General features: G+C 57.9%; 1 protein-coding gene across 1 annotated transcript in view; it reads left to right on the top strand.

Annotated features, from left to right (window-relative positions):
- The window catches only part of MUC5B (mucin 5B, oligomeric mucus/gel-forming), a 66,097-nt gene extending 56,141 nt beyond the window's left edge, over positions 1-9,956 (top strand). The window contains exons 36-53 of the mRNA XM_006893356.1: positions 389-600; positions 952-1,123; positions 2,206-2,459; positions 3,586-3,772; positions 3,944-4,208; positions 4,296-4,468; positions 4,542-4,614; positions 5,659-5,756; positions 6,243-6,274; positions 6,550-6,730; positions 7,010-7,114; positions 7,345-7,382; positions 7,832-7,948; positions 8,428-8,514; positions 8,616-8,738; positions 9,023-9,068; positions 9,169-9,277; positions 9,752-9,956. Of these exons, the coding sequence (XP_006893418.1) occupies positions 389-600; positions 952-1,123; positions 2,206-2,459; positions 3,586-3,772; positions 3,944-4,208; positions 4,296-4,468; positions 4,542-4,614; positions 5,659-5,756; positions 6,243-6,274; positions 6,550-6,730; positions 7,010-7,114; positions 7,345-7,382; positions 7,832-7,948; positions 8,428-8,514; positions 8,616-8,738; positions 9,023-9,068; positions 9,169-9,277; positions 9,752-9,956 (2,477 nt within the window). The remainder of the gene's footprint in view (positions 1-388; positions 601-951; positions 1,124-2,205; positions 2,460-3,585; positions 3,773-3,943; positions 4,209-4,295; positions 4,469-4,541; positions 4,615-5,658; positions 5,757-6,242; positions 6,275-6,549; positions 6,731-7,009; positions 7,115-7,344; positions 7,383-7,831; positions 7,949-8,427; positions 8,515-8,615; positions 8,739-9,022; positions 9,069-9,168; positions 9,278-9,751) is intronic.
- The last annotated feature ends 210 nt before the right edge of the window (positions 9,957-10,166 follow it).

A 10,166-nucleotide genomic window follows, 5' to 3' on the forward strand; every position in this document is an offset into this window, starting at 1 on the left:
ACTACATGCCTTTGGGATGGCGGCACAGCTTCTTACCACTAGGCTGCCAGGAGTTCTTTACCTATGCTCCAAGTCCTTTGTAAAGTTTTGTGACTATTTTCTCCCCCTCTCTGGTTGGTCCTGTCATTATTTTGACACCGTCTTCTACACAGAAGTCTCTCATTTCCACTTCTGTCATGTTTTCTCTGGTAAATTGTGATTTTGGAGTCACCGCAGACACAGGATTACCCGGATTTCTTCTGTCCACTTTGAGAAGTCATGTGTTCTGTGTCATCTGTTTTGAGTTCACTTTTATGAGAGGTGTAAGGCCCATGTCTGGATGCACATTGGTGTGTGTCTATACCCAGTTATTTCAACATTATTTGCTAAATCTCCAAATGGCTTTATTTTCTTCCAGGGGACATCATATATAATAAAACTGACATGGCAGGGTGTCACTTCTATGCTGTTTGCAACGAGCATTGTGACATTGACCGCTTCCAGGATGCTTGCACCACCGTCTTGCCACCTGCCTCCTCTGTGGCGCCATCCTCTGTCCCTGTCACCATGCCCTCGCCCTCTCCAACTCCAGGATGTGACCATACGGTCCCTCCTCGACAGGTAAGTTCCTTCCAGTCTCCCTCTGCCTCCTGCTTTTTCCCATAAAACCTGAGTCACTCTGATGGCCTTATGGAACACATTCCCTAATTGGGCCTGTGAGGGCCCTACGAGACCAGGTCGTGGTCACCACTGTCCTCTCCCTGCTGGCCCTGTCCCCAACAGTCCCCGGACTCCAGCAGCTCTGGCTGGAGGGGAGGGTGTTGAGGTTACTGGGACATCGTCACCGCATCAGCCAGTAGTACTTGGACGGCCCGGTCCTTCCCCCAGCCCAGGTCTCCCTTGGAGACCTGGGAGAGCAGATGGAAGGCAGGATCAATGGGTGAGTCCCAGCTTAGCCATTCTCTGCTCCAGGTGAACGAGACCTGGACCCTTCCAGACTGTACTGTGGCCAGATGTGAGGGTAATAACCACATCGTCCTGCTGGAGCCAAAGCCTGTGGCCAACGTCACCTGTGCAAACCAGCACCCGCCAGTCAAAGTGCAAAACCAGAGTGACCCCTGTGACTACCACTATGAATGTGAATGTACGTGATGGGAGGCCCGGGGGTGGGGCCTAGGCTTCAGTGGGCGGAGCCTGGACGATGCAACCTGTGAAAGAGGGATTAGGGAACCAACCTTCTGTCAGGTTTAAGGCTCTTTGGCTTCTTAGCCCATCAGAGCTGAGCTGCAGCTACACAGGTCAGGCTCAGGGCTGACAAGGTCCTTCAGAAAGCAGTTAGCAGGGCATCCAGGGTCCAGGGAGCCAGGTCCAAGGAGCCATGTCCAGGGTTAGAAATACAGCCTCAAGAGGAAGAGTCCAGCCCATCTGAATGACCCCACTGCCCGGCCTCCGGCCCCTGGCCCTTGTGTGAAAGGACAACTGAATACACTTCCTTAACAGATGCCGTTTTAGGTCTGCAGACAGTGCAGAAAGGACATGGTTTGCTATGAGCGCTTGTGTTGCTGTGGTGCATTGCTGCAGCTGAGGAGATAAAGTGGGTAAATCGTTACTAACCTAGGAGAATGTTTGACTAGAGGGTTCACTCTATTTGCACAGCTCTGTGGTCACTGCAAAGGCGTCACGTCATGTGTCCACCATGCAGTGTCCAGCAGCATATTTTCCTGACCTAAAAATGTCCTGTGTCTACCAGGGACATCTGAGGTGTGTGCAGGTGGAAATGCGGAACTGAGGAGATAGGTTCAAGTGATGAGGTTGTGATATTTAAAGGACATGGCCATTTAGATCTGCTAAAATACTTCATGAACATGAATGAAAAATATACCTGGTGTTAGGTTAATCATTAGTGAATTACAAACTTTTAAAAAGCAGAGCTAGATAGCGCTGAAAACCTAAGTGAGTAACACCAAGATTAAAATACAGACCAGGACACATTTACACTTTCTACCTTTTCATCTCAAGACCCGGACTCTTAACCACACGTCCAGCTCTTTTGATGCCTAGAGTCCCATCCATAGGTTTGGGGTGGCTGTGTCTTGGGACACCATCCAGGCCCTAAGCCCTTTTATTGTAGAGGCCTGCAAGGTCAAGGAGCTCTCTTGAGGTGACTGCTTTTGAGGGTGAGATGATGGCATCCCCATGAACCCCTCTGCGTTCTCTGCCCCACAGGCATCTGTACCGGTTGGGGGGAGTCTCACTACACCACCTTCGACGGCACCTCCTATTCCTTCATGGACAACTGCACTTACGTGCTTCTGCGAGAGATCCACCCTCGTCTCAGCAACTTGTCTGTCCTTATCGACAACTACTACTGCACAGCCCCTGAGGGCGTCCCCAGCTGCGCCCGCGCCCTTCTCATCAATTACCTGTCCGTGCAGGTGGTCTTCACTGTAACTGACAATGGGGGTACCATGGAGAGCCTGGTGAGTCTTGCCCTCCTTGCCTGGTCCCTGGTGTGGCTGTTGAGGGGCCACAGGAGTGTACCCTCTGAAAGGGTGGGCGAGTCCCGGGAAGCCTGAGCTTGCGGTGTGGAGTGTGGGCTGCACCTGGAAGAGCCTTGGGGGAGACCCACTACATCAGACTCGTTTGGCCAAAGGACTGGCAAGGGGGCTGGGGGTGGGGCGTAGAGGTCCAGGTGGATATCCGGTGGGAGAGCATGATACCAGCTGTCGGAAGGAGCGATGGAGACAGGGTCACAAGGTCTCACAGGTGCGGGGAGGGGGTAGCTGTAGGGTCCCCTTTGTGGGGGTGCAGAGGGAGGCCCAGTACTGGGGGGATGCAGGGAGTGGAAGCTGTGGAGTAGACTGGACGAGAACTTGGGGATATTGTGAGAGGGGGTGATGGGGTGGAGCCCTGTGGGGCAGGTGCAGGCCACAGTTTACAATACAGAAGGGGGTGCTGCCTGGACACCTGTGTGTTGGAGCTCACTGGAAGCCAGATGCGCCTGCCTGCTCTCAGGACACTTGCTGATTGGCACCTCCATCCCCTGTCACCCCATGTGTATTGGGGGTATTATGTGGGCCTTGTGTCTGTCGACCAAGGCACCCCCAGAGTGAGATGCTGAGAATCTGGGAACCTGGAACAGCCGCATTCCCCCGGGCCCAACATCTCAGGTCATTCAAGGCAGGTCTGTCCAGGCAATGGTTCCATCCCATGCCATGGTTGTACCTAGGGGTGACTGTACAGGAAGCAAGGGGAGCCCACCCCTTCCAGGTGATGTGGTGAAGACAAGCAGAACCTACCAGTCAGATTAGTGAGCACACAAAGTCCAGGTCTGCCTTGCTTGGTGGACAGTTTGGTGTTGGCCACACCTCTGGCTCTGTGGTTACACATAGGACAGAAAGGAGACCCACCTCACAGGAGACACCGGGAGGCCCGAGAAGGACTCCCATGGCAGAGGGCCCTCTGGGCCCCATATATCAAGCCCAGGGACACTGTGCTGGTGCCGGGAGGGTGGGGAGAGCATGGTGCTCGGGGTACAGCTCTGGGGGCTGACAAGAAGAGGTGCCACGGCCACTGGTGACTGGCTCTTCCTGGACACACCCTCAGATCCTGTTCAATGGCACCCGTGTTGGCCAGAGCTTCGGAAAGAATGGCATGAACATCTCTGAGACAACAGGTGGCACCATGAACGTGGACATTCCTGCCATCGGTGCCCAGATCACCTTTGACGGGAGGCTCTTCCAGATCCGGCTCTCTTACAGCCAGTTCAACCACAACACAGAGGGCCAGTGTGGTGAGTGACCGTGCATGTGCCTGAGTCCTGAGCGCCACCCCACCAACCTATGCCTAGCCCAGAGTCCCCACCCCAGGTTGGAGCAGTGCCTGGCTCCAGTCAGGGGGGGGGGCAAGTCTTACCTCAGAGGGGCCACAGCCTGACTTCATGGTGACCACCCTCTTCCCCCAGGCACCTGCACCAATACCCGGGTGGATGACTGCCGGCGGCCAGATGGCACCATCGCTCCCACCTGTGAGGGCATGGCTCCGTTCTGGGTAGTCCCCAACATCAGCCGGGAGGGCTGCATGGGACCAACCAGCCCGCCCCCAAGCACAAGCCCCCAGCCCCGTGTGTCCACTGCAACCCCTGAATCCGTTCTGCCCACCGGATCCACCTCCTCCACTGGGTCCACCTCGTGCTCCCCAAGTCCACTCTGTGCAATGATCCTGAGCCCGTAAGTCCCTCCCTGTGGGCCCAGTGGTTGTGCACCTGCTGCCTGCACCCCAGCACCACAGCCCCTAGCCCGCCTCTGTGCTAACAGGACATTTGCCGAGTGCCACGAGTTCATCCCCCCCAACGAGTTCTACAGCGCCTGTGTGAGCGACAGCTGCCAAGGAGGGCCCGTGCCCTGTGAGAGTCTGGAGGTCTATGCCTCGCTTTGCCGCATTCAGGGCGTGTGCATCAACTGGCGGAATGCCACCGACGGGCTGTGTGGTGAGTTGGGCCTCTGCCAGGATGGGCGCTCCACCCACCTCAGCCCACCTAAGCCCTTCCTCTGTGCTTGCAGATTTCACCTGCCCACCTACCCAGGTGTACAAGCCGTGTGGCCCCATGACGCCTGAGACCTGTGACATGTACGTGCTGACCAGGCGAGGAACGGATTGGGACAGCAGGGATGATGGATGAGGGTGATGGGGACTAGAGGGTATTGGAGGTGTCAGAGCAGATGGTGAATGGCAAGGGGACAGGACGTAAGGACTGTGTGGAAGAATGAGTGCCAGGCAGACCAGGTGCCAGGCGGACTGGGTGTACTCTCAGGCCTGGGAGGAGCCAGGAGGAGGCCAGAGGAAGACTGGGCCCTTCAGCCAGCAGCCTGGGTCCCCCAAGACCTTTAGGGTGCCCTTTCTCAACATCCAGGAATCCTACCTCCCAGATTCCTGGTCCCTTTACGAAGGAGGATGTCCTTGCTCTCAATGTCAAGAGCAGCCCCCTAATCCACATAAGCACATGCTTGTATGCACACGTGCTCACGCATGGAGTACACAACGTGCACATGCATGGGATACACACACATGCACACATGGGAGTACACACACATGCATGGGAGTACACACACATGCACACCCGCATGGGATACACACACATGCACACATGGGAGTACACACACATGCATGGGAGTACACACACACGCACACCCATGGGAGTACACACGTGCATGTATGGGAGTACACACACGTGGGATACATACACATGCACACACATGGTAGTACACACACATGCACACAAATGGGAGTACACAAACACACACATGCATGGGAGAACACACGTGCACAAAGTACACACACATGCACACACATGGGAGTACACACACTTGCACACGTAGGAGTACACACGTGTGCATGCATGGGAGGACATACAGGTGTATGATGTGAGTACATACACACTTGCATGCATGGGAGCACACACATGCACACATGCACATGCATAAGTATGAGTGCACACATGAACAAACATGGGAGCACACACATGCACACATGCATGTGCATAGGTGCATGCACACATAGATGCATGCTATCCTCTAGACCTCCTGCAGCCCAGGCTTCCAGCTGCCCCATGTGGAGCTCAATACTGGGATCTCCTGGGAAGGACCAAGGGTCCATCACTACCCTCTGACCTCACAGGAGCCAAGGTATAGTTGTCCCAGGACTAGCAGAGGGCTGCTTCTGTCCTGATGGTGAGATCCTCTTCAACAAGCACACCAAGATCTGCGTGCCTGAATGCCGTAAGTGCTTCTGCATCCCCTTCCAGGACACCCCCAGCCTGCCTCCTGTGTCCCCAGCCACACGTTTGCAGAGAAGGAGGGAAAGGAGCAGTAACGGGATGACCCCTGTGGTCCTCACAGCCTCTAGCTGGAGTACAGAATGTACCCACATGTCCTGAGCAAGCAGGCCTGCTTCCCAACCCATCACCCAACCCTGCCCACCTGGCATGTCCCAAAGGCTCAGATAATGGTGGTCCATGGGCCCTGAGCCCTGCAGAGCTTCCCAGGATCTCGAGTCCACCTTGAGCCTGACTGTACGTGTCCCTACTCCTGGACACGCAGCCCAGCTGCCCTGGACACAGTGCGCCCGGGACTCCAGGCTTTCAAGAAAGTCAGAGTTTGGTTGGGGGAGGGAGAGTAGCCTGAACAGCACCTCAGGACAGGCTCTGTGGTCTTTTCCCCACAACATCACCCCAGTACTCATAATGGCTCTATTCTTCCCTGCAGCCTGCGTGGGACCAGATGGGTACCCCAAATTCGTGAGTGGTTCTGTCTTCTTCTCTGCATGGATGACAGCACCCTGAGTTCTGAGAGGGTGGGGATGAGGCTCACCTCTGACAGCAGCCCACTACATGGTGGGGGCTGGTGTGAGGAACCCTAGTTTCACACCCTCCCTCTCCTGTCCCGTATCTACTCCTTGAAATATGGCCTGAGGGAGCCCTTGAGGATGCAGAGGCAGCGGGATGACCCGAGAGGCCTCGACCAGGGGTGGGGATTCCCATACCCTGCGGGACACTGGCACCGTCTGTTGCAGCCGGGTGAACAGTGGATCAGTAACTGCCAGACCTGTGAGTGCAAGAACCCAAAGACTGTGCATTGCCGCCCAGTGGAGTGTGAGGTGCCCACAGAGGAGCCCAAGGTGTGCAGTGAGCCTGGCTTTGTCACAGTGACGCAGCCCCAGCCTGACAATCCTTGCTGCCCCAAGACGCTGTGTGGTAAGCCCTCTGGGATGCACGAAGCAAGGCAGTGACGTCAGGGGGAGTCCAGGACTGTGGAGATGACACGGCAGAGTAGTGAGACGGCCTGGAAAGGGAGCCTGTGGGCCCCGGAGTGGCTCGAGTTCCTTGGGGAAAATATTTGGAGCTTGTGTGGAGACAGACCACAAGCCTGGGGTCTAAGGAGCTGGCAGGAAAGCCAGGATTGTCCCGGGAACAGCTGGGGAGGGCACTGCCCCAGGGTCCCCAAGCCCCCTGACAACCTGCCTCTGCTGTCAGTGTGCAATCCCACCACCTGCCCCAAGGACCTGCCCTCGTGTGAGCCAGGCCTGGAGCCAGTCCCCGTGGAGAAGGCAGGCTCCTGCTGCCCCACTTTCAGCTGCAGTGAGTGAGGGGCTGGCCTCATGGGCTGAGGGCTGGCTGGGCCAGTCTGGAGGATGCGCGCCTCCTCGCTGCACAGGTGGGAGGTAGGGTGGGGAGGCTCTCCTCTACCTGGCAGGGGGTTTGAGGGTGCACTCTCCTGATGGGGGGTGGCAGGTGCTCCCCTGACTGGCAGGCCTTGGGATGGGGGTACACAAGCCTCCAGGCAGCACTCAGTCGGCCTTTTCTCCCAGGACCTCAGCTCTGTCTCTACAACGGGACCTTCTATGGTGTAAGATGCAGCCCACCCCAAACTCCTCCAGGGAAGCGTCCGCCCTCTGAGATGGCACTGCCTTGGTGGGACCCTGGGGGCTTGCCAAGTCCCTTGGGTCCTCCTGCCCTCATTTAGAGATGCCCAGACATGAGGGCAGAGATGCAGAGGGGCACTGGCCCCACAAGCCTGTACCTGGGTGTGGAGGGATGTGGGGACTTGGGATGGAACCTTTGAGTGAGTGCTATGTGGGTTGTACCCCACACACCTGCAGTCACAGAGGGTTAGGTGGCAGGTGGGCCTGGTAGCTTCTCCTAGCATGAGGCCTAGGAGGACACTGCCTGCCCAGGGTCCTAGTTCTGGTGGTCTGGAGGAGCCCCCGGCCTGGGGGCACAGCCCTGGGGCAATATGGGCTGTCCTGCTGCAGTGAGGAGCCTGGCCACGGCTCCCCTCACCCCACCTGCCTTCAGGTTGGAGCAACCTTCCCGGGGGACGTGCCCTGCCACACATGTACCTGCTTGTCCACCCACGACTCGACCCCCACCGTGAAGTGTGAGGAGACTGTCTGTGACATCACTTGCTCCCAGGTGAGTCCCTAGATCTGGTGCCTGCTCACCTGTCCACCAATGTTCCCTGGACTGGGTGTCCAGTAGGCATGTGGTGGTGACAAGCCCTCCAGCCCTCCATCGTCAACTGGCTGGCAAGTGGCCTGTCCTGGAGGTCACGGAAGTGCATGGATGAATGGGAGACCAGGAGTGTGTGAGGCCGAGAGACAGCAAAGGCCAGAGAGGGGACAAGACCTCTGGCTCTAAACATCCAGGGCCCAAGGAGGATTTGGGCACCCTGCCTCTGAACAGCATCAGTCTCTGGGGAGCAGGGGGCTGGATCAGGCTCCGGGAGGCAGGAATAGACAGAGGGAAGCAGGTGGTGAGGCCACACAGAGGGACAACTGGCAGCTGTGCCCCAGTGGCCTGCAGGAAGGCGACGGAAAGGACAGAGCTGGGGTCTCAGTCCAGGCTGGGAGTGTGTCTAAGTGGCCTGACGCCTGAATCCTGGCCTCGTGCAGGGCTTTGAGCACAGGAAGGTGGCCGGGCAGTGCTGTGACGACTGTGTGCAGGTCGCCTGCCTGACGCCTGACGGGCAGCCAGTGAAGGTAACACGCGGGTGGTGAGCACGGCAAAGGCCCTTCCCTTGACTTTCCCAGGCCTGTGAGCAAACCCCAACTGTCAATTTGCTGTCCCACCTGCACTGCAGCCCAATCACACCTGGGTCAACAGTCACTTGGATGAGTGCACAACATACCTGTGCGAAGTTGTGAACCAGAGCTTTGTGCTTGTCCCGCGGCCGACGTCCTGCCCAGAAGTGTCCACCTGCATGGTGTGTGTGTGCCCCTTCTCCCCGTCTTTCCCAAGGGGAGACTCACCCTCACCCCCTCCCCTGCCCAGGGAAGCCCATCCTGCTGTCCTGGCTCCCCAAACAGCCCCACCTTGTCCCATTTCCCATCCCCTCTGCTCCGGGACACCCTGTCCCATCTCATCCACCACCGGACCCGGACCCGGGAGGCCCCATCATCCTGTCCCCCACCACCTCCCCTGCCATGTCTGGCACCTCATCTTACTTAAGAGGCAGCCTCACCTGCCCTCCTGTCCATGGCCCTGCAGGGGGTCCTCAAGAAGACAGACTGCTGCTACTCCTGCGACAATGTGGGTAAGGCCAGGCCCCGCCTCCTGGCAGGCAGGGGAGCCTGGGCCTGAGGGGAGGGCCCACCTGTCCAGCTGCGGAGATGCATTGCTTTCTGGCTCCTCAGACAGGTGCCAGGTGCGAATCAAGAAGACTGTCCTGAGTCAAGGGGACTGTGAGACTGTGGGCACCGTCAACCTCACCTTCTGTGAGGGCTTCTGCCCTGGGCTGTCCAAGTGAGTCCACCCCTGGGCCTGGTCACCTCAGGGCCCATCCCGCCCACCTGTGCTCCAAGAAGTGGAAGGCGAGCCAAGCAGGGTCCTGCTCTCCTGAGGCTGTGGGAAGGGCCAAGGGCTGCCCTGTCTACGTCTGGTCTTCCAGCTTGAGACCAGGCTGGGCTCAGAATCCCCCACTTTGCCCCAGGAGCATGTCTGCTGGAGGAAGGTGTGGGCAGGATTGGGTTCTGGGGCAGAACCATGGCCAGAGCTCACTTGCCCCAGACAGCGGCCTGTGTGACTTGAGTTGGGTTCCTCTAGATTGTAAGAAGGACCGGGGAAGGCCAGGGTCTACAGGGGAAGGTTCCGAGCCAGGAGAAACTGCTCTGGTGGCCCTGGGTGAAGAGTGTAGTCCGAGCACTCCACCCTCCCCAGCTGCAGGGCCCTCTGGGTAGGGGACTGGCCCCAGCCTGTGCTGAGGGACCCTCTCTTCAGGTACTCAGAACAAGGGGAGGTCCAGCGTCACTGCACCTGCTGTCAGGAGATCAGGAAGCATGAGGAGTCGGTGAGCATGAGCTGTCCCGACGGGAGCCAGATCGAGCACACCTTCATCCAGGTGGACGAGTGCAGCTGCAACCCGTGGTGCCTGGACAAACCTGCACCCAGCCACTACTTGGAGTTGGAGGACAACTATGACTGATGGCCCCACGTCCCTTGGAGCACGTTTGCCTGAGCAGACTCCTGCGGCCGCTCATCAGAGCCCCCCCCCCACGTGCTGGGCTCCCACTGTGTGCACCCTGTCAGCCCCTCCCCCATCTCCCAACCTCACCCCAGACGTCTGGGAGAAAACCAAAACTGCTTCCAGTGCCCCCCACTGGCCAATGCGTCCTTTCGTCTTCCTGACCCGCTG

Source organism: Elephantulus edwardii, unplaced genomic scaffold (genome assembly GCF_000299155.1).
Source record: "Elephantulus edwardii isolate Elephantulus edwardi_28Jun2011 unplaced genomic scaffold, EleEdw1.0 scaffold00126, whole genome shotgun sequence".
Taxonomy (NCBI): Eukaryota; Metazoa; Chordata; class Mammalia; order Macroscelidea; family Macroscelididae; genus Elephantulus; species Elephantulus edwardii.